Source organism: Octopus bimaculoides, chromosome 2, assembly GCF_001194135.2.
Source record: "Octopus bimaculoides isolate UCB-OBI-ISO-001 chromosome 2, ASM119413v2, whole genome shotgun sequence".
Taxonomy (NCBI): domain Eukaryota; kingdom Metazoa; phylum Mollusca; class Cephalopoda; order Octopoda; family Octopodidae; genus Octopus; species Octopus bimaculoides.
In genome coordinates, this window is record NC_068982.1 from 45,151,133 (window position 1) to 45,176,572 (window position 25,440).

The 25,440-nt window shown below is 37.2% G+C and overlaps 1 protein-coding gene across 2 annotated transcripts in view; it reads right to left on the reverse strand.

The window, feature by feature from the left end:
• Window positions 1-13,242, reverse strand: part of LOC106879448 (acetyl-CoA carboxylase) — a 125,827-nt gene extending 112,585 nt beyond the window's left edge. For both annotated transcript variants that reach the window (XM_014929017.2, XM_014929008.2), the window contains exons 1-2: window positions 12,805-13,242; window positions 3,173-3,394 (exon numbers count right to left, since the gene is read on the reverse strand). In XM_014929017.2, coding sequence (XP_014784503.1) covers window positions 3,173-3,393 — 221 coding nt within the window. In that variant the 5' untranslated portion in view covers window position 3,394; window positions 12,805-13,242. The remainder of the gene's footprint in view (window positions 1-3,172; window positions 3,395-12,804) is intronic.
• Window positions 13,243-25,440: the final 12,198 nt, after the last annotated feature.

The window sequence follows — 25,440 nt, forward strand, 5'->3', positions numbered from 1 at the left end:
GGTATGGGTTAGACAGTTTAACTGAAACTGGCTAGCTGGAGGGCTGCACCAGGTTCCAGTCTGATTTGGCATGGTTTCTATGGCTGGATACCCTTCCTAACACCAACCACTCCAACAGTTAATGGGTGCTATTTACATGTCACTGGCACAGGTGTCAGTTACGTGATACCAGCATCAACCACGACTATGATTTCACTTGGCTTGATAGGTCTTCTCAAGCACGGCATATCACCAAATGTCTCAGTCACTTGTCATTACCTGTGTGAGGCCCAACATTGGAAAAGTGCTTCTTATGCGACACCAGCACAGGTGCCATTTATGTGACCCACGCCAGTGGCATGTAAAAAGCACCATTTGAATGTTAGGCTTCATCATGGAGGCAAGGTAATAAATACCTATCTCTTACCAAACAGAAAAAATATAATTGAAATTTCTGTTGTATTTTAATTGCATCCAATGATGCAGCATGTGGGACTTTTTGAATGGCACCCCTAACAAAAGATTGGTGCTACATTAGCATACAGTCTACTGAAGTATCAGTAGTCTACACTGTGAAATGACCTGATCTGGGTTAAGATTAGGGTTAGGGGTTAAGGTTAAAGTTTTAGGTTAAGGATCAGATTTAAGGGTAAGGGTGAACGTTAAGGGTTAGGATTTAGGATTAATCTACATGCTTATGTGTAAATGACCAGGTACACTGCACACTAAAAAAGCACCAGAGAATTACCCTAAATTTTTTTTAGCAGTGCTGACCCCACCTGATAATGAGCCATATCACATGCAGCCCACTTCTTAAAAAAGGTTGCTCACACATGACCTTAATGAAAAAATACATTGAATAATGAGGTCCTACATGTGAAAGGAAAGGTTAAAGATAGCATAAAGATGCCCACTACTGGACATATCCCTCTTCGTGCCGAAAGGTTTTTGGTCATACCATCAATTAGTTAATATAGGTGCACTGTCAGTCTTACATGAAGTAAAGTACTCTGCCCAAGGGTACAACATGCCTTCTGGTCAAAGAATCAAACCCACAGATCTTATGATCAAAAGCCCAATTGCTTAACCATTTAGGTCATGTGCTTTACTGGTCCTAGATGTACTATCTTTTCTCTTCTATTTGCTTCAGTCATTGGATTGTGGTCATACAGGAGCTCGGCTTTGAAGGGTAAAGTGGAACAAATTAACCCAAGTATTGATGTTTTTTTTAGGTCTGGTACATATTCTCTCAGTCTCTTTTCCTGAACTGTTGTGTTACAGAGACATAAACAAACCAACACCAGTTGTCAAGCAGTGGGAGGAGGTGAAATGTAAACAAACATACACAGAAATTGAAAACAGGGACAAAGACACTCACATATACACATATACACACACGTACAAATACACACACACACACACATCTGACAGCCTCATACATACACAAACAGAAAAGGATACACACGTATGCAAACATATACACATCTACAAACACACACACACACACACACACATTGGATAGCCTTGTACATACACATACAACAGATAGCCTCATACACACACAAGCAGGAAACATGGACACGTACATATGCACATGCATACACACATATATACATGCACGTATTTGCTTCATACACACACACACACACACACATCTGCCAGGTTCCCAATTGTTCCCCTTGCCATTCATGTCACTAGCTACCTCTTCTTCTTTCAGTCATTTCAGTATGCAATGACTGTCTTATTGAGATGCGCTTGTTGTTTTCTCTCTCTATTATTTTTCTGTTTTCATCTTTTATTTCTGTAGAAGAGCATATGCCCAAAACAGAAAAGACTTTTCCTCCTACTTTCCCTGAGCATAAACTTAACAGACTGTCTAATTGTATCTTTTTTTACCTAGTTTTTGTGTTTTTTTCCTTGCACAAAACACACACACACACACACATATATATGGGTAATGAGCAAGTAGAAGCATTTGCACCCCAGACAAAATGCTTAACAGCATTTCTTTTGTCTCTTTACATTCGGAGTTCAAATGCCACTGAGGTTGACTTTGTCTTTCGTCCATTTGGGTTTATAAAATAAGTACCAGTTGATCACTGGGGTCAATGAAATTGACTTACCTCTCCCCTCAAATTTGCTGGCCTTGTGCCAAAAATCAGAAATAATGTGTGTGTACACAACAAGCTTTCACAGTTTCTTATTTCCTTACTACCCACAAGGGGCTACACACAGAGGGGACAAACAAGGACAAACAAAGAGATTAAGTCAATTATATCGACTCCAGTGCGTAACTGGTACTTATTTAATCAACCCTGAAAGGATGAAAGGCAAAGTCGACCTTGGCAGAATTTGAACTCAGAATGTAGCAGCAGACGAAATACCGCTAAGCATTTTGCTCAGCGTGCTATCGTTTCTGCCAGCTCGTCGCCCTCACAGTTTCTTTCAACCAAATTCACTCACAAGGCATTGGTCAGCCCAGGGTTATAGTAAAAAAACATTTGTCCAAGGTGCAACACGGTGAGACTGAACCCAAAATCACATGGCTGCAAAGCAAACTTCTCAACCACAGAGCCATGCCTGTGCCTCTGTCTAAACAAAAAAAAAATCTCAAGGTGGTCATAGATGATGAACAGCTTAACAGAGGTTGTTTGACCATGGCCTACTTTGAGCTAAACCCAATCAATGACAACCACTTCTAAATCATAGAATAACATAGGCCACAAGCCATAGTTACAACATAAGTCATACAATAACATTCAAACCAAAACTGAGATGGTAGATATCTGAATATCTAAAATGCTGGATTTATGTGTCTACTTCATTGATTCCCATATTTCTCTGGTGCACTGCAACACTTGAGTCTACACCTTATCATAAATAACCTATAATTCTATAATAATATCCAGAAGACTGGGTCACACAATACACAGAGAATTTCCAAGACATAACAATAAGTCCAATACTCATTATTTAGGGATTTAGGGTTGCTTTCATTGAAAATGATACCTTCAGCAACCCAACTGAATGGGGAATAGCAGCAGTTCAAGGAATCATAGATATATTCACAACTGACCTTGGGCTGTTATTACATTGCAGTGATTGATTACTTGTGTGAACATGGCAGGTGGGTAAGATGAATACAGACATTACCTATTTGTACTTTTAATTTAAGACTAAAAGGGAATATTACCTGAGAACAGGTCGATGACCAATTCCATCTGAGTGATAAGATTGTTGAGGAAAGACAAGTGGGAAATTAGATGTTACTACATCGACACTTGTTCCATCAACACTTTCAGAACTTGACTGAGAACCAGCAGTCATCATCTCCAAAAATTCATCTTCTATACTGTCTTGAGTATTTTCTGATGAATCAGATACAGATGAGATTTTGTCAGGAAGAGTATCCATCCTAAAAAAGAAAACAAAAAAAGTTCTTTAGAAAATAACATAAATAACAGTCTTAAATGAAACAAAACATTTAAAAAATGTACAGAAATAAGTGTAAGGTCCCATAAAAAATGTAACATCTTCCAAATTATATTTTTAGAGAATAGAATAGTGTAAAAGAATCTGTAAAACACTACTATTTCAATATAAATTAAGATATTAGATGATAAGGAATTGGGCTACTGAGACTGAGTTTTCTTTCTACACCATTATTTAACATCCATTGTCTATGCTGGCATGGGTTGCATGGTTTGACCAGAGCTGGTAAGCTGAAAGGCTGCACCAGACTCCAGTCTGGTTTGGCATGGTTTTCTACATCTGGGTGCCTTTCTTAATGCCAACCACTCCAAGAGTGTAATAGGTGCTTTTACGTGCCATCAGCACGGATGCCATTTGCATGACACTGGTATCTGCCATGACTGCAATTTCACTCAGCTTGATGGGTCATCTTCTCAAGCACAATGTAATGCCAAAGGTCTCGGTCATTGCCTCCATGAGGCGCAACACTCAATAGGAACTCAACCACTTTGCCTCCATGGGGCAGTCATCTCTCTTGCACACCATATCTGATGCCTCTTATGCCTAACTTTTCTCTCAGGATACTCTCTGAACTTTGCTCAGGCTATTCTTATTCTAGCAGCTATGCTCTCAGAGCATCCTCCTCCACTTCTAACTTAGTAACCTAGATAATGGAATCTATCGACTACTGGCAGTTGATGGATTCTATTTTCTGCACCTTACTAGTAGCATCCCTGAACATGGCTTGCACAGCTCTCACCAACCACTCGGCTATCCCTAGTTTCTGTACTGATTACCAAATAACGGATGAGGGGACCCTGTCAAAGACTTTCTCCAAGTCAACAAAGGCCAAGTACAGAGGTTTATCTTTGGCTAAGTATTTCTCCTACAGTTGTCTTATCATAAACATAGCATCAATGGTGCTTCTTCCTGGCACAAAACCAAACTGCATCTCATCTAGGCTAACTCTCTTCCAAATTAGTTGGGCCATGACTCTCTCTATAACTTTCATCAACTGATCCAACAATTTGATACTTCTGTAATTATTTCTATCTAAGGCATCACCTTTTCTTTTGTAGCAGTTGACTATGGTGCTGCTACACCAGTCATTGGGTATGACTCCTTCATGGACCACCTAATTTACACTATGGGTGACTAGACCATAACCCACACCACCAGATATTTTTAGCATTTTAGCAGTGATTCCTGTTGAACTGGAGGCTTTCCCTGTCTTCATAGCCTTAATTGCTTTATCTACCAAGGTATTGTTTATTCGGGTAGCTGGTCTCTCAACTGGGTCAACATTTGGCAGACTCTCTCCCTCCCATTCATTCTCTACATTCAGCAGTCTTTCATAATGGCATTTCCAAACCTCTTTCTTTGCAGAATCACTAAACGCAAGTGCACCATCATCCATCCGGACACATTTCTCTCCTGTAACATCACAATTTTCTCTCACACACTGTCTTGCAATCTGAAACACTTCAGTTCTTTAGTCCTCATGTTGCTGAACATAGGCAAACTACTACTTTTCTGCTTCTCCCTTGGATAAATATGCCTGTCTCTTAGCTTCCCTCCTGGCTATCTGATACAGTTCCTTGCTACCCCACCTCTCCCAGTTCTTCCAGGCCTGTTTCTTTGCTCTAATGGCCCTGTCTACAGCATCGTTCCAATACCACATTACCCTAGCTCTGGTTGGGACTTCGCACCACCCACAGATTTGGTCTGTGGCACTCAGCAAGCTGTCCTGCAGGAATTCCCAGTTGCCCTCTTTGTCACAAGTTTGTAGCTCTTCCGCCTTCTCATCAAATTTCTCATTTAGGATGTCCCTAAATCTCTGAGCACATGAAGGGTCCTTAAGCTTCCAAATCCTTCTTTTCCAGATTGATCTGCTTCTTGGCATCCTTCTGGCCTGGAGTCTAAAATCACTAATGACAAGTCTATGCTGGGGGATGCATTCTTCACCAGGCAAGGTCTTTGTATTTAAGAGTAACCATACATCCCGCTGCCTGGTGAGAATGTTCATGGAGAGTTTGTTGGATTGCTGTGTTGTTGTTACCCTGCTTCGTTATATATTTTATAGTTACTACACAGTCATAGTGTAAACAAGTATCATCATAAATAGTGGCAATACTACAATAATTGGTGACAAGTAACTACGTTACAATAGAATAAATAGTGCATGAGTTTAATTGACAAAAACAAATAAATGACCATCCCCAAGTATAACATAATATATATATATATATATATATATATATATATATATATATATATATATATATGTACATATGGGCTTCTTTCAAATCTAATCATAAAGACTTTCATTGGCTCATGGCTATAGCAGAAGACATTTTCCCAAGGTATCATACAGAGGCACTGAACCTCAATCTCTTGGTTGGAAAGATAACTTTTTAACCATGCAGCCATGCCTATAAGCTTCATTCAATAACTTTCAAATTTTATCAAAATTCTCAACTGCAAAGATTTTTGCTGCCGGTTGTACATTATTCTAGATATCCACAGTTGAACTGGACAAGGTCATTTGTAAATGCCATTGTATGTTTTGACACAAGATGACAACTTTGAAAGTTCACATTTCCTCACAAAACTCCTACACATTTCATTTAGCTTGCTTCAAATTATATATATATACATTTATATTTCTATTATTATCATTATCATTATTTACATAGAAAAATTTGCCAAAATTTTATTTTAATAATTTGCAAAGATTTGCATTTCAAAATCTGTCAGTTTGTTGCCTTTAAGATTTTCAACAAAGGAAAATGTTTGCTTGCACAAATATAAAAATATTGAATATAGGTTTCTGAGCTTAAATAAACTAAACCAATCAAAACAAAGAATTGCCACTGGTACTGCATAGGTGCTTTAATGTAGCACTGTATGGACACTTTTATGTGGCACCACACAGGTACTTTTAAATGGCACTGCCACAAGTGCTTTTCCACCAGATGGACCAGTCTTAACACTTATATATATATATGCCAGGCTTCTATCAGCTTCCATCAATCAAATCCATTCACAAGGTTTTGGTCAGCTTGGCCATAGAAGAAGACACTTGACCGAGGTGCCACACAATGAGACTGAGCCCAGAACCATTTATTTGGGATGCAAACTTTTTATCAAGCAGTCACGTGTGCAGGCAGCCATGCAAGTATCCCCCATGCTTTGGATTATGTTTTAGTCTCAGTATAGCTTTGTAAATATATGACATACATTTACAAAATCAGCATTTTATCTCACTTGAGTTATATCTTCCTATATGAGGACAACATTGTCATTATAGTAGCTTGTATAACATGAGTAGTATAGCTAACTTGGTTTCTGGTTTGAAACTGCCTTTATTCATTGGAAATTTTAACTTAATGCTGCCAAGTTAATTACAAAGAAAGTAAATATGTGAATTGTGTGCATCATTTTCTTTATAACCCCTTAATTTCAAAATCAAATTTCTAATCCTGCCAATTATCATGAAGAAATGATTATCTCCTTTGTAATGTCAACAATAGGGAACCCCCATGTATCAAAATATAAAAATTTGCTATGGTAGGACTGAATTAAGGAGATTTATAAATCAAAGTTTTTCTTTTTTTATTGTCTCCTTCACATTTTTAGATTAAGTGCCTGAGATTATGATAGACAAAGTGAAAATGATATAGTATCAACAATTATTTTTCCAATTTCATTCATAAGTGGTAAATATCTCATTGTGGATGGTTTTACTCAGCAACAATACAAACAGAAAAATTAACATTCCCCACATTTTACTTCTAAATATCACTAGTATCAAATATCTATATATTTCAGATTGGTATACTTCTTTGAAAATGACTATACTAAAATATTTTAAAAGATAAGTTAATGGAAACAATAGTAAAAAAAAAAACACTCAGCTAGCAAATAAGGTTAAATTGCTTGAACACGATAATCTCACTCATACTGCTGTTTCACCTGATGCTGCAAGTGCAAATAATGAAATTTTAAAAGATACAGAGATATAGGATCTTCCAGACTGCTGGACACAAGAGATATACTAAAAATAGTATTCCTGGTTAATTGTAAAAAACAGAAAATTTGGTTACAATATGTGTGATCATCTTGGAAATGAATAAATACAAGATATTCATTTGTCTTGTGAGAGGTATAGTGTAGAAGGTATAGAAGTGAGTGATGAGAAGACAAAACAATGAGTTTAAGAAGTAGGACTTGAGTATAAAAACATGAAGCCTATTACAGATGTCAAAAAAATGTAATTGAAAATGCCAAGTATGTATGTCGCCAAAAAACGACAAAGCAAAAACAATCAAGATTTTATGTAATAATCTGATTTTGGCAAAAGGCCATTAAATTTTAGAGAAGTGGGCAAATAACTTACATCGAACCAAGTAACTGACTGATACTTTATTTTATTGTCCCCGAAAGGATGAAAGGAGAAGTTTACCTCAGCAGTTTTTGAACTCAGAACATAAAGCCAGTAGAAATGCTGCTAAGCATTTTGTCCAACATGTTGCTTGTATATAAGATTGGATTCAAATTTAGCACAAGGCCTGCAATTTCGAGGAAGGGGTTAAGTCGATTATATTACCCCCAGTACTCAACTGGTAATAATTTTATTGACCCCCAAAAGGATGAAAGGCAAATTGACCTCAGCATCATTTGAACTCAGAACATAGAGAATGGACGAAAGCATTTTGGCCAGCACAGTAACGATTCTGCCAGCTCACCATCTTACTGTCTGTATATAATATTGAGCATAAAGGTAGACCATACTGAACAGCAAGAAAGAAATAACCTTAAGTCAACCTACATTTTAAGCTTTCATAAGTAATGCAAAATTATTGTGCACCATGCAGGGAACCAAAAATTATTTTACCAAACAATCTAAAGTATCTTTTATGATTGATGAGTCTACTCAATCAATTGCAAAACAATCCTAGTAGTCTCATTGAGAACAACAGCTGGTGAATATTCTCACTTTGTGCGATTCTGTTTAAACTTAGGTAAATGCAAAATATATGAACATGCAATAGGTTTCTAGGTAACTTTCTAAGTGGTATTATTATTATTATTTTTTTTTTTTACAGCAGTGCCTAAAAGAAAATGTGATGTGAGTTATAACTGAATGGAGCATCTGGAATGATAGGGGTGAAAATCAGAATTGCAAAACTATTTCTTGATTTTCCTAATACAACTACTTGGCACTATACAAGACACAAGATTGCACTTAGTGTGGATGTATAAGTAAATCAACTTGCAGGTTTGAATCATTTTCAAACATATTTCAAAAACTTTATTGCATTCTTTCAAAGAATCAAGCTGAGCTAAGTGCATGCACTGAAGCACCCCAATGTCACTTGTTGGAAATTGGTCATGCTTTTAGTCTGGCATGTGTTAGTAGATCTTACTGAACTGTATCAGCAATTTAACAATCACACTTCAGCCTTGGATTGACCATGCTTTCATTGTCTAATGTCTTCCTTCCGTGCTGGCATAGGTTGAACAGTTTGACAGGAGCTGGCCAGGAAGAAAACTGCACCAGTGTCTGTTTTGGCATGGTTTTTACAACTGGATGCCCTTCCAAGTGCCAACCACTTTACAGTGTGGACTGGATGCTTTTTAAGTGGCACTGGTAGGGTCACCAAGTAACTTGCAAGACAAGGACAGAACCAGATGTCTTGCCAGCAAATTTCTTACCACAAAGCCACAAATATTTTATATATATGAATTACCACACTACAGTCCTCCACTCTACCAAGTGAGCTATAGCAATATATATATATATATTTGAATAACCAAAAGCAGAAACCTGGTTTGTGGATATCCGTAATTGCATAATATTTTTATTTGTGTTGTTAAATGTTTTAATTCGGTCTGTTTTTCTGTTATATTGGTGCGCTACGGTGGATTATTTAAGACTTGGTATATATATATATATACATATATATATATGACAGACTTTGTACATTTTTTATTTACTGAATTCACAAAAATGTCATTTGTCAGCCTAGGGCTATAGAAGACATTTGCCCAAGGTGCTAAGTTGTGGGATTGAACCTATATATATTTTAAGCAAAATTGAACTAAAAGAAAAGCAAAACTTCTCGATGTTGCTGTGGCTTGAATTTGGACATAAAAGACAAGTAAAACTATATTACTGATTATGAATTTCTTGAAATTATTTTCGTTTGAAGAGATTGTATAGAAATTGCCTAGTGGCAATAGCTACAAACTCGAAATGTAAAGGGAGATAATTTCAAGAGTCGAGAATTCTCCAGAATTTTTGCTAATTTTTTCAGACAAGGATACGTTTTAGGCACGTGTTTCTGAATTAATAAGCATCATCAGCACAGCATTTGTCCAACCATGACTACAGTAGACATAAGACTTAGATATATACAAAAAACAGGGGAGAATATTTAGGGCCTGGGAAAATTTGCATACCTAAAATAAAACTAGTCAAGTGTGTGTGTGTAAATGATATGGTGGTTAAAGTGTTATATAAAAAGAAACCGTGAAAAAGGACCCAATGATTTTAGTCAAATTAATTACATGTGTTGGGTTTACTGGTACTTAGAGTTTCGCCTAGAGCAGCTTCTTCGACCTAAGTGGTCGAATAAGCCGTTCCAGACCCTCTATATCTATGTGTGATTTTTTCCGTCTCGGTCCCCCACCATCGCTTAATTGGTGTTGGTGTGTTTACGTCCTGTAACTTAGCAGTTTGGTAAAAGATAGAATAAGTATCAGGCTTTAAAAAAAAAAAAAACAAGTACTGGGGTTGATGCGTTCAACGAAAATTCTTCCAAGTGGTGCCCTAACTTGGCTGCAGCTTATTGACCGAAACAAGTAAAAGATGAAAGATAGGTACGTGTGTATAACATGTGTGTGTATGTGTGTAGCTGCTATTAAGAACATGGACAAGATACACCTTTTCTCCAAGATGACGGGAAATATTTACAGTTTGAATTTAAAAACGTAACCATGAAGGAATTCAATAGAAACCACAAGAAAATCAAGCCAAATACTATAGTGCAGGGGTCCCAGCCGTCCGGCCGTAGATCATTTGGTATCGGGCCGTACAGAAAGAATAAATTTTAATATTTTATTCCCGTTTGACTACCGCAGCCTGCTGGGTGCTTTTGTATTATATATGTATTATCTATGTAATAATATAAATTATATATATATATATATTATGTACTTTATTGTGTTTTATGCGCGTGATCACCCCGGTCTGTGGGAAAATTGTATCGCATGAATCCGATCTGGAGCAAAATAGGTTGGGAATTGCTACTTTATGGATATAAATGGAGAAAAAAACCTTACACACACAAACATATATACATGCATACTCACACACACACACATATATGTATATATAGGTACTACCAAAGCAGCACGGTCCCGAACGCGCAGTCACGCGTCCGCGCTAGCTAGTCGTGAGTGGTCGATCCTAACCCTAACCCTAACCCTATCCCTATCCCGCGTGTGCAAATGAATACGTGTTTAGGGTTAAGGTTAGGATTAGGATCGACCCCTCACGACTAGCTAGCGCGGACGCGCGACTGCGCGTTCGGGACCGTGCTGCTTTAGTAGTACCTATATATATATATATATATATATATATATATACACCTATATATATATATATAATAATATAAATACATACATACATATACATACGCGCACACATATATCATTTTAGATCTTGGTGTACATTTTAGATGCAATCCGAAATAAAGACACCGAAATCTTACCATGTAATTTTGTTAAATTCTAAACAACCTGTCGCTCTTTGACATTAAGAATTAACTGTGAGCAATCTCCGAAACTATAATATAAAGGAAATAGTGCTTAGTTCTCCAGGAAAGATGACTATCTTTTTATAAAGTTTAAAATGCAAAATATAACCGGGAAATTCGACCAGTATCGCAGCTTAAGTCTGTAACAGACGATGAGATAAGAGTTTACAAATATATAGTGCGATTTGGAATGTGCTATCTCATACAGAGATTTGTGATTCAATAATAAATCTTACACATATCAATTTGATAAAATTTATGGCTTCATGCCTAGCAGAATTCCTCCTAATGAGCATTATACCTTCATAGCTTTTACGTAATAGCATTGAAATGGGAATTTGTTTTAGCAGTCAACCATACTCATTGTATTTTCCACTTGTCTTTTCTTACTCTCTTTATTTCTCTTTCGTCCAAGTAGAATTATATAAATATATATATATATTAGTCATAAATATAATAAATAATAAATTCTTATTATTTATTATAATATACCCATCATTCTTTTTAACTAATATACGAGAACCTGTTTTGTTCACTGACCTAGGAAAGCTTATTGGACAACTAACATATATACATACACACTTACACATATGCATGTGCGTACTCACCCATGAAATCCATAAAAATATAAAATTGGGGTTGCTGTAGACAGAGGTCACTATCCTGATCAAAGGCGTCCCAACCGTGACCCCTTTGGTTTCCTTTTTCACACAGAGTATATTTAGAACCGCATCAATTAAGATAACCTTATTTTCTAAAAATGGTAAAGTACGAGTTTAGGGAAGTTTGACAGCTATTTCTAGCAGGGGCCCTGATTCTGCATAGAAGATCCCCAGTTGATTTCGAAAAATACACAGGAATATGGGTATTAGTTACCATCAAATTAAAGCTTTGTGATTAATATTCATACTACTGCAGATTTCATAGCTCAACACGAACGTAGGTATGAATTATAGTATTACAAATAAACCTACACATATATTAAACACACAAAGTATTACAATAACATACGTAAGCAGTAACATTTCCCCGCTCAACAGAATTAATATTAACGGGAAAGAAATGATATGATGAAGCGCTAATCGATCATATATACATATATATTGTTAATTTACTTTGATCGAACGGACTTATGAACAGGCATTCCAGCCATGAGAAGGATAACATTAGCCAGTCCTTTCTGCGTTAAGATAGTAAGGTGTCATTAGAAGCTCCCTTGCTGGTTTAGTGATAAAGAAGGATGAAGATGATGACATTGTGTGGAAATTATTCGTAATACTCGGTCGGTGCAGCCCTGTGATGAAACGATGATGATTTGCAACAGTGAATTTAGTAAATAACAAATAATTAATTAAAATTATTTACGAATGCAGAGGAGAAATATCCTTATAAATTTGTAATTTGAATCTTTACTTTTGAAAGTGATAAGTTTTAAGGGATAAGTTTTAGTATTATGGTATGTATTTTATGAACCCCCCGTGTTAATGGAAGGCGAGGTCAGCTAATTAAGAAACAAATGCAAACCACGTACCTTGTCGCGACACAAATCCGAATGACGAGGATGAATTTTATCAATTAGAGACAAGAGTGGGGAAAAGAAACACAAAACAGATATGAAAGTTTTCTTTTTCTTTCTTTCTAGTATCTTGGTGAGTTTCTACACAGATTACTGTTGCGTATATCGCTTTTGTTTCAATGCATTTGCCATGTGATGACGGTAATGACTACAAAAGCATGTTATACTACTACTAACTACAGTTATCCAGATGTGACTGCAGTAGTGGCAGTAGTAGTAGCAGCTGTTGCTGCTGCTAATTTTTGAGGTACCGGGCGACAGCCGAATCGTTGATCGAAGAGATTGTACAATTAGACGAGAACGGAAGGGAGTACTAAGTAATACTTTTCATGTCGTGGTACGCAACAGAAGCGCAGTAACTCGCGTGCCTTACAGTGTTACTTATAACTAATGGTTTTTCAGAACATGTGCTCACTTAGCAGCAGAAATCATTGTGACACTGCAACTCAACACTTTTTGATTTTCTCAAATCTTCTTTTGCCTCTTTATTAAGACTAGGTAGTCAAAATACATTAGTGTCTGCATACACCTCTATGCATTCACATAAGCACACACGTACATCTGATTCTCTCTCTCTCTCTCTCTCAGTCGCCCTCTGATATTCAGAGAGCATGTGTGTGTATATATTTGAACAGTGGAGATCCACAGTTCTTAAAAAGAATTATTTCACGTTCTCTCAAAAATTTATATCTGTCTATAGGTATATGTGTGGATATATATATCGTCAGTAGCTCATACGTCTGAAAAAGAAGTACACTCTAAAATAATAGTACAGTAATATATCTTATAGAAGGTTGATTGTTATGCCCGGTCCTTTATAGGACCATCGCACCTATAAAGCGCGCTGGTGGTTATCCACTGTTGAGAAAAAGAAGAATTATTATTTTTCTGATGAGTTGTAGTACACCTGAGCACTGTATACAACAATTTTTTATTTTCATTATTGCTATTTCACGTTCTCTCGAAAATTTATGCAATTCTTATGACGTCAACACTATCCATATATCTAATGTAAAGGAAACACGTGTCGGGCAGCGATTTAAAGTGAATGTATTGTACTGTAATAAACAAGTTTCGAGGATGTATAATTCTCCATCCTTACTTTTAATGCCTTGAATATACGCTCTGTGTGTATGTATATATATATATATATGGAGGTGAACAAAATTAGTAACCGGGGTAAAATGAGTAATTTCTGATTTCTTATTTTTTCCCCGTCTTTGAAATTATTACATTTTAAGTATTGCATCATCATTTTGTATTGTTACATCATCCTTAAGAGTAAAAATTGGTCAGCATAGTTGTTGAAGTTGAGAGAGTTTGGAATATTATCAGGTGATAGGTACTTTTTTTTTTTTTTTCAAGAAAATTTTCCTCAACCCGTTTGTAATTGAGGTTGCTAATAAATAAAATATCTAGATAATTGTTGGTGTTTAACAATCAATATTCCTTTCTCTGTTGGATTCCAAGTCAATTTTCCCCACGCTAATGTCTAATTTGATCATCTTCAATTTTCAAAAATGATGTCTGAGATGGGGAAAAATGAGTAATGACTAATTTCAATAATTTTTTCTCTTTAACTGCATGGTGCGTAAATATATCGGGAAGGCCACTCCAGAAGATCCTAAAGAAGCTATAGAGAATAGTTTATGTTGAGGGGTTTTTTTTTTTTTTTCTTAGTTGAATTTCGTTAATTTCATATCATATGCCATTTTTCCACGAGCCTCTTTCATTTGACCTACATAATTTAAATTTTTGTTGCATTTCTGATGTTTACGGATGGATATTGATGTGTATAAGTCTGTTTTCAAATGTAATTCTGGAGAATTAAAGAAGCAAATTTACCTTATCTTGGCTTACACATTTTGCCGTCTTTTATATGCCTAAAGAAACCGGAGATAATTTTCTGAAATTGGGTTCAGATTATGTTATCAAGTTTTACTGCATCAGAAAAGGTTATTTGCTTATCTGATATAAATTTTGTCAGGTTGTGGAACAATCGTAAAAAATATTTCTTCTCAAAGTCAAATCTATCTCTATGTGGCAGTAAAAACTCCACGTTGTGCCCCATCTCCACCCCTATGTATTAGTTAATGCATAGGTGACTCCAACAGAAAAAGCATTGTTGCATTCCTGGATAATGCAACACTACCATACATACATACATACATACATACATACATACTTATACTTGTGGGTTAATAAGGCTACCATTGGTTTCATGCCGAGAGAATTCTCAGCAATTATCAAATCTGTCACTTGGTACTCGTCTCGCTTCTTTCAGTTTCTTTCTACCAAATCCTCTCACAATACTTTGGTCGGCTCGGGACTGTAGTTAAGAAGCGGCCGTCTTAACGTACACCCATGCCTGCCTGTAAAAGAACACTTAAGGTTCCTTACATATACACATATATAAGCACACACATGTATAGTTGTGTGTGTGTGTGTGTGTAAATCTGTGTGTATACGTGTCCTTATGCAGATATGTGTGTGTGTGTGTGTGTGTAAACAAGTGATATGCTAATGTGTTCAGTTATGTGTAAGAAAACGCAATGTGACCGTGGTATACTGGGATATAGAATCGATTTGTCGAGCTTCTCTAAGTGAGAAGCGATCAGCTTTTGTGTTCAACGCACGTACGAGTGGTCTTAGGTTCATATACATAGCGAAAACAGAACGCACAAACATATATATCGAAAATATTTGACAAGCAATCAAGGTATGTGGCCAATAATTCCTGCACGAAAACGCTGTATTTAGATCTGCAGGTTTCAGTCGCCTGAAGAAGAAGGGTAACGGTTGACAAACGTCATTAACGAACTACTGTTTCACACCTACTCCGACATCAGATGCATAATCCAACGAACAAAGAGGACTACCAGGTTTTGGATGAATCAACATCGTAGCAGCAGTTAATATATATTTGCGTTTAGAAAAACAGGCAAACTAGTTTTCACTTCGCGTTGTTAACTGATTTTTCTTAGTTCAGTATCAAAGTGGTTCAATTTGTGGCCGAGCCGCTTCTGTACAAGGAATGAATCTCAAATAATAATTAAAAAAATACTTATGCAGTTTCCACAGTGATGTAGATGCCGGAAAATCTACAATAAACTTTACTCTCTCGGGGAGTGGGTGGACTTCATCCTTGTCGGTGATGTGCCCGAGGAGCAATAGAAACTGTAGCAGGAATATTTAGAAATCAAACCCGGATCGCAATATCCGATGCCAAAAAGAAAAGAAAAAAAAACAGTAATTTCATCTCTGGCACGCTTTTCCTGAGCAAGACCACTCCTATATATTCAATGCATTTTAGCCTCTACCGACAGACGAGATGCGGCGGATGGCGAAACAGAGAGCGTAGTAACCGAAGTAGCTACTGACCAGAGCGTTGTGACAACACAAAAACAATGAACGGACGGCGACAGCAACACACAATGGCCATCTAAGATCTTGACAGCTACAAATATCATACCTAGTCCAAGAACAATACACTTTGAACAATCTCACTGTTTGTTGTTTGAAGTAACATGTTTTTGTTTTTTTTAACGATAAAAATTAATATATTTTTTAACAAAAATTTAAAACAGATTTCAGTGTTCTTTATCGTAACAAAACGTAACACCGAATATATATTTGGTGGGGTTAATAACAATGCGATATCCCGTTAAAATGTTGGGAAAACAAATGCAGATACTTTTTGGATTCTTTAGAACAAATTGCTACCAGTAAAACATTAATGTGTCCATTGTTGATGAAACGCTTGAAAGCCTGTACTGCGTTACATAAGCCAAAAGGGATCCGCAGGAATTCGAACAATTCGAAAGGTGTTGTGATTGCAGTTTTTGGAATATCTACAGGCTCGATGGGGATTTGGTTAATATACCCTCACAAAATCGATGTTCGAAACTATACAAGCCCTATGGAGCAAGTGAGGGATTGGGTATGTGTAGGGCACAGTGCGATTGTTGAGTACACGATAGCCCTAGCAAGGGAACCAATTGTCCACTGTTATTTTCGGGATTAAATATAGTGACGATAATGACTTGTTGTTGCTGGATAGGTGAATAATTCCAAGGGTCAGTATATGTTGAAATTCCTGCTTTGCAGCTTTCAGACGACCCGGAGGGAGTTTTCGTGATCTGGCAGCATGGGTTTCAATGTGACGGATTGCATTGTATTTGATTACTTTGTCTTTTAACAATGGACGGGCGATGTCTGGATACTTGCGGAGAATAAAATTTTACTGTTTCGTCATTGACTGCAAAATAAAAGGGGTCGCCACTTGTAGCACGTCAGATGTAAAAAATGAAGTATAACAATTGGATAATTTCTACATATACTGGAATGAACTGGTGAGAGATAATCTATACTTATTACTGGTTTTATTCAATTGTTACCTAATTACACAACTGCAACAAGTTGGAAAAGAACGAAAAACTTTGTATTGTGAATAAGTTTGTTCACATCGCAAATCTCTTGCCCAGTCCTTATAGTAGACACTAAGTTTGTGAAAGGAAGATAGTGAAGAGACCGATGCTCGTACAAAAAATGTTGGAGAGAGATAGAGCGTGTGTGAGGAGGGTAGGGGGAATACTAGATCACAGCAAAACTGCGTTCTAGCTGGCAGAAGCAAACTGTGAAAGTTGCAGAAGAAACTGAAGGTTTTTTATTGATATCACAAATATATACCTGTGTTGAAGCTGAACTAAGTCATTAGAATTAGAATTGAATGGGCTTATCACCTCACCAGCAAGTTTAACAAGCTAAACAAACAGAGTTTAAAAGCACAAAACGAAGACAAAGGAAACGAGTGTGAAGCCTCGAGTTCCATCCTTGATCATGACTTCCTGGCATATCTGGTATACAAACACACATATTCCTATGTTCTACACAGAGAGTACTCAGTACGTTTAGAGTACATCATTTATTTGAACAGAAATTCTTTTCCACGCATTTTCATGTCATCTCTTGAAGGTCACAATGGAGTAAAAATCAAGCTGCAATAAAATCAAATTCTGTACACACACACACATAGTTGTTGGTTATGGCCGGTCTGGGAGTTGCCATTGGTTTCACACCTATAATGTTTTTTTGCGGTGTTGGTGACTAGGCAAACCTGCTGGCCGGAGGCACAGAGGCTCATAAACTCTCTACTACTGGAGATATCAATACAGTCTTGTTTAGTCAGGATTTGAAAAAAAAAGAAAGAAAAAAAGCCCGAAACGAAATCCTGTTGAGCGAATTCCTACTGGACAATATGGAGTTATCTCCCTTTGATGGATTCCATTTGCATCCGTAAAGGGTCTGTATATGTACAATTTCCGTTCGCAAGTCAACGACCAGGAATTCTATGTTTTTCAACATGAATTTCCTCTGTTGAGGGTACCGACTAAACGTCTCAGTCTTGGAGTTTAAGAAGGCCCATGATCAAGCGAGTTCTTCAAGATCCTTTCTCTCTCGGCCAAGCAAAGTTTACATCGTCTGCTCCCGTTCGGAGATGGTCCAGGTTGTTCTAGGAGCTTCCATTTAATACTGTATGGCCTCTTCTTTTCTTTTAAGTGCCATACATCGCTGGCCAAGGACGTAACGTTGTGCTTCTCTGGGATCCTGTAAAAGGACCAGCTTTTATTTAGATGTCGCTTGAAGGGACTCTCTGTTATCCCAACACACTCTCGTGTGTGTACTTGCGCTATTGGTGGTGCTTTTGTTGTTGCTGCTGCTATAGCTGTTGTTACTGCCGGAGGCGCTGTAGCAGCTGCTGCTGTTGCCGTCACCGCTGGACACGTTGTTGGTGTTGCTGCTATCGCTGTTGTTACTGTCGGACACCACCTTAGCTATGTAGACCACAGCCTCAGAGTTACATTGACCTCCCACTGGGCACTCAACGTTAACCCTACATGAGCATCCTACCTCTGTGCAGGATTTAGGGATGTTCTCTGAAATCTATTTAACAGGTAACCAAGTCTAACGTAACATCTAAAAAGTTAACTACAATAAGATTGGTCTCAGTTGTAATCTTAAGGCACACAGTTAAGCGTGCGAATTAGGTTCTTCCTAAGCCTATCTAGGGTGTGTACATTTGCACCTCTAGAGATTAGAGATCAAAAAGGACTGCCGGGACATAACGCCCGCAATAGAAACCGCCACCTTGTTTCTTTCAACAGCAAGAAAAGCACAAACGTTACTCTTATCCAGAAAACACCAGCATCTTTCTTTCACTTATAATACGCCCTTAGCAGTTTCCTCCCTTTGACGCTAGCTATCTTTCGAAAGCTTTAATCTACTGTTTTAAATTCATCTTTGATACCATTGACCACTCTTACGACTGCTTTTTGTTTGTTTGTTTTTTTTTTTTGGTGGCATTAGGTGGGCGGATACGCTTGAACACGGCATCTATCCACTTGCCGTGGTCCATTTTTACCTCCAGTTAGACATAGAACCCTAAGATGAGACTTCACATTTCTACCTTCAACTTCTTCGGAATCTTGTTAAATTTCTTCCAACCCGTTGAAAAATTTCAACTTTTCACCAAATTATTATTTTAATGTATTAATTTCAACAACTAAAACCAAACAAAAACGAATGCAATTTTCATCAGCATGCAAAAACTACATTTTGAAAAAAAAAAAAAAAAAAAAAAAAAAATCTGGTGAAAATTTGAATAACTTGGGTGGAAGAAATTTAACTTGATCCCTTCTTCGGTCTCTCTCTTTCATAGTTTCCCTTCGTTTGTTTCGTTTTATCTAACTATCATTCTTCATATACATCACAAGTACATATCAACGCAGTTTTCTCTCCAGTTCATTGCAGCTGATACTTCTAACGATCCAGCTTTTATCCCAGCATACATGCGATCCGCTGTTCCTCACTCCTGAAATCACGTATCCAGCAGAGTACGCTCGCATAATTTCTTTGCCGCCTTCACATCTCCATATTTTGCTCTCATATCTTGCTACCATACGATACCCGTACTTCGCACACAAGCATTTGCATTCGTAGAAAGAACTGTTGTCAACAGCGGTAACAACTTCCTGAATATTATCGACCCCACTCTCACTACAATGCTTTTGCAAACACCCACATCTACAAGGGATAAAATTGCCAAATAATTCTAACGAGTTTTCTAAACAATTGAATCTTCATTACTGCTAGCAACCCATGTGCATATATGACATATGAAGTCCTTCACCGAGTTCCCACGACACGGTTTGAACTGTTTGCATTTAGTATACCGTATATGTTCTCTCCTTATTTCTTTTCTCTATGTCGAACAAGTTCACCTCTTTGTTTATCAATGTTTCAAACCTTTCTCCTTTTCGTTTCCAAATCTCAAAAACTAACCAAAACGTAGAAATCGTGGAGAGTTATTTCCCTTACATTCAGAAATTCGGTTCGCAATCATGAGGCTCTTAGTTCGATCCCATTGGTTTACATCTTAGACAAATGTCTTTTACTCTGTGGAATGTGGCTTACATAGTCATCTGTATGAGGTGTCTGGTTATCACATCTCTGATTTCACACACAGTCTCTCTCACACAACACATACGGTCGAAGTTGTCTCAGTCATGACCATGATCATTGTTTTATCAATGAGTTTCAAAATGCAGACGACTCTTTAGCTCAGTTAATGATTTGTAGCATTTACAGTAAATATTATATAAATATCTCTTCTTGTGGCTGTGTGGTAAGAAGCCTGTTTTCCAACCACATGGTTTCGGGCTCAGTTCCACTGTATGATAGCTTGGGTAAGTGTCTTATACTATAGCCTCAAGCCAACCAAAGCCTTGTTAGTGGATTTGGTTGTCAGAAACTGAAAGAAGCCTGTTGTGTGTGTGTATATATATATATTGTCTGAAAGAAGCAGCACACTCTATAGCTTAACACACACATATATATATATATATCTGTGTGCGTGTATTTGGCTGTTTGTCCCCCACCACTGCTTGACAACTGGTGTTGGTGTGTTTACGTTCCGATAGCTTAGTAGTTCGGGAAATGAATGAAACATGTAAAAGGCAAAAGTATTGAACAAACGTACGTCTCTTCAGATTATCAATCGAAAGACATTTGTTATATGATTAGTAGACATGCTTTTTTTTAGGTGATATCTGTTAGTGCTTACTTTACTACATCTAATCTTGACTGTTAAACAAGACCAGCCTTAATAAGACAAGTTAAACATCTGAAGAGTTTATTAATATCTGGGAGGAATTCTTTCCATGTATATTGTTTCAACTTACTTTTTTGTTTCATGTGATTCTCTTCAAAATGTTTGGATACAAAATATTTCTCTGTGATGTCCTAAAAATTGCACCCCCCCCCATATTACATCAGATTTAAGACTGTTTTTGTCTTAAATTTGGTCTGTGAGGGAATTTTCCTAGAATATAGTTCTTCAGAGAATAATCACTGGAATTCTTTCATCATCCATATGAACAGCAAGGCCTGACCACCCCAAGCTTACCATGTTGCAGGACAACTTCTAAGCTAATAATTTCATAACACTTGATAATTTTTAAATCTTACCACCACTCTCATAATCTCTCCAAGATAAATGCAAAATTTGTCAAAAGCACTTTGGCTGTAAGTGTTCCAACTGTTTATCATGTTCTGAAAATAGATATTTTAGGCCGATCCAATGCCTTAGCCTTGCCACCACCCGTAGTAATGCCACGAGTTTCTTCACTAGCTCCAATAGGTTCCATTGAGCTTTGTGGTGTACTTAACGGTTGAAGTGATACTAATCTTTTTATTTCTGCTCATGATTGTGTTTTCTTTGGTTTGGGATTTGTATTTTGATGTGGAATAAAGGACCTCTTCAGTCATAAATGACCATGGGATTGCACCTTGAAAATTTCCCCGAGGCACAAATCCAGACAAAGTTGTTTATAAAAGACCAGAAGACACCCATGCATACCAGCCTCCCCTCTCCACATAACAATTGATGTTATCCAAGGGAAAGGCAAAGACCGATACAACTTGAGACCAGTGACGTTATAACTCATTTCTACAGCTGAGTGAATTGGAGCAAGGTGAAATAAAGTGTCTTGTTCAAGAATACAACACACAGTTCGGTCCAAGAATTAAACTCATTACCTCATGATTGTGAGCCTAATGCTCTCACCACTGAGCCATGCACCTTTATGTAATTATATATACATTGTAACAATTGTGTAAAATAAAATTACTAAATTTAGGTGAAATAACTATTCTGAAGTATCATTTTGTTTCTTCAATATATGGATCATTGCAAACATGTTTGTGTGATTAAGATGTTTGCTTTCCCAATGACATGGTTCCAGGTTCAACCTCACAGAATGGTACCTTAGCTGTCTTCTACTATAACCTTAGGGCTGAACAAAGTATTGCGAGTGGATCTGATAGATGAAAACTGAAAGGTGTCCATCATGCATCTGTGTGTATGTCCTTGTCTTGGCATTATGTGATAGTCGTAAACAAGCCTCACTATCATGCAAATAACATTGTTTGATTCTAATCTTCCATGAAAACATACCTGGTCAGAGAAAAATCTTTATCTTGCTTGGAAACAGGCAAGGATTGGTGAAGGGAAGGTCATCCAGTGGTAAGAAAACCTGCTTCTATGGGTCAGAGGGAGCTCTGACCCATAATAAGCATGGAAAAGTGGACGTTAAAACAATGATGTTGATATCAATGACTTCTGAATCTTATTTGCATTTTTATCATCAAAATGATTTGTAACCCTGTTCAACATGATGCCAAGGTCAGTTATGATCTACTTAGATGGACATACATAGTCTTAGATATAGCTACTTATACATTTCTTAGAGAAAAACATAACTAGACCTGAACGTTTATTTGTTACTATCTATATACTGCCACACTATCAAATACATACTTATAGCATAGGTGCATGCATGGCAAGAAGCTTGCTTCCTAACCACATGGTTCTGGGTTCAGTCCCACTGTGTGGTACCTTGGACACGTGTCTTCTACAATAGCCTCGGGCTGACCAAAGCCTTGTGAGCGGATTTGGTAGATGGAAACTGAAAAAAAGCCCATCATGTGTGCGTGTGTTGTCTCTGCTCCACCCCTGCCGTCATCGCTTGACAACTGATGCTGGTGTGTTTATGTTCCCGTAACATATGGGTTTGGCAAATGAGACTGATAGAATAAATACTAGGCTTACAAAGAATAAGTCATGGGGTTGATTTCTTTGACTAAAACACTTTAAGGCAGTGCTCCAGCATGGCCACCACATCTAAATGACTGAAACAAGTAAAAGAATACTAGGATTACTACACCCCTCCCCCTGTGAGACCATAGAATCTCTTCATACCAATAATTACAAATACCTTCACACCTACATGCATTCATCAAAATACATATATTCTTTGTGTACCAATATTAATACAATCATGTACATGTACACACCCACTCATATTTATATTCTTTTATTTGTTTCAGTCATTTGCTGGAGCACCACCTTAAAGGGTTTTTTTTAGTCTAAGAAATCAACCCCAGGCCTTACTCTTTGTAAGCCTGGTACTTATTCTATTAGTCCCTTTGGCCGAACCACTAAGTTACAGGGACATAAACACACCAGCATGGCGACAAACACAGACACATAAATACATACATATATGCACGAACACACACACGTATGTGTGTGCATGATTATAAATTCCAAATTTTGGTACAAGGTCAGAGGTTTTGCAGGAAGGATTAAGTCAATTACATCAACCCCAGCATTCAACTGGTACTTATTTTACTGACCCCCTAAAAGATGGAAGGCAAAGTTGACCTTGGCAGAAATTGAACTCAAAACGTGAGATGGATGAAATGTTGTTATACTTGCTTATAAGATTATACATTGGGTTTTTAATGTTATAAGTATTAATTATGCCTTTCGCTTACTGAATTATTTTGAATATTAATTGGACTCTAAAGTGGTGAGCTGGCAGAAATGTTAGCATGGTGGGCAAAATGCTTAGCAGTATTTCATCTGTCTTTACGTTGTAAGTTCAAATTCTGCAGAGGTTGACCTTGCCTTTCATCCTTTCGGCATTGATAAATTAAGTACCAGTTGTGTACTGAGGTCAATCTAATCAACTGACCCCGCTCCCCCAAAATTTCAGGCCTTGTGCCTAGAGTAGAAAAAAAATTTTAACTGGACTCTATCCAAATGGCCAAAACCCACTTCTTTCTATGGCACACACAAACTTATCAAAACGTACAAAGAGAACATCTATGATTATGACTACACAGTAGCTGATATCGAAATTACAATCCTTCAGTGGTTTGCTCTTCAGTCTATCACTTTGGAAGTGTTTTACTGCAAGCATAGAAAAGTGGATGTTAAAATAATGGTGATGAAGATAATGTAAATTACAATTTCCACTCCTTTCTGGAAAATTATAGTATGGAAAAACTCCCAAGTCTCAGAAATTTGTATAGGGGTGGCTGTGTAGTAAGAAGCTTGCTTCCCAACCATATGGTTCCAGGTTCAGTCCTACAGCATGGCACCTTGGGCAAGTGTCTTCTACTATATCTTCAGGCCAGCCAAAGCCTTGTGAGTGGGATTTGGTAGATGGAAATTGTAAGAAACCAAACATGTGTACCATCACCATCATTATTTAATGTCTGTTTTCTATGCTGGTATGGGTTGGAGTTGACAGGAGCTGGCCAGGCTCCTTATTTGTTTTTGGCATGGTTTCTACAACTGGAAGCCCTTTCTAATGCCAACTACTTTACAGACTGCATTTTATGTGACGCCAACACCCACGAGCCTGCAAGATTAGGAATGCAGGGCACAAGCCTGTATGCAAGGACGCTTTCACTTAGCTTGGCATGCTTTCTCAAGCACAGCAAACCACCAGGAGTCTACGTCTCCTGTCATCTCCATATATATATCTCTTGTTTATATATATTCATATCTTCCTTCTATATAAGTTAGTATTTGTTACCTTGTTATAAAACAATTTTGAGGTTCTAACACTCTATAGGCAACATGTTAACTCATAAACCATTTGGTTGTAGACTACTTGCAAATCCATATAAACTTCTAAATTTTCTATCTCATAATTTCACCAACATGCTCTCACCATATTCCTCTATCCCAACATTTTCTTCAATGTTATTTTGTCTTCTAGCAGAAAAAAGACTACTTTGAAAAAAAGTTCAACCTGAAACAATATAATCCACTTCCTTGAGCAAAGGAGTATATTTCATTTTGTAAACTTTCTTCAACTGAAGTTTTCAGGCACAAACTGATGCCCCCAAATTCTCTTGATATACACAGGGTTGGCCATAAGTAAATCAAAATTCCATAAATACTATCTGTAATTCTGTTTTGACTCGAATGGAAAATGTGTTGCTCAAGGACTTCAGTTTGAACACTTTTCATGATGTTTCATATTTTGATGCTTTTATTAAATTCATTCAGTTGTTAAACATAAATAAATCTTGGAATTAAATAGTTTTGATTTACTGTCAGGTGAATTTTGGCCAACCATATATATATATATATATATATCATCATCATCGTCGTTTAACGTCTGCTTTCCATGCTAGCATGGGTTGGACGATTTGACTGAGGACTGGTGCAACCAG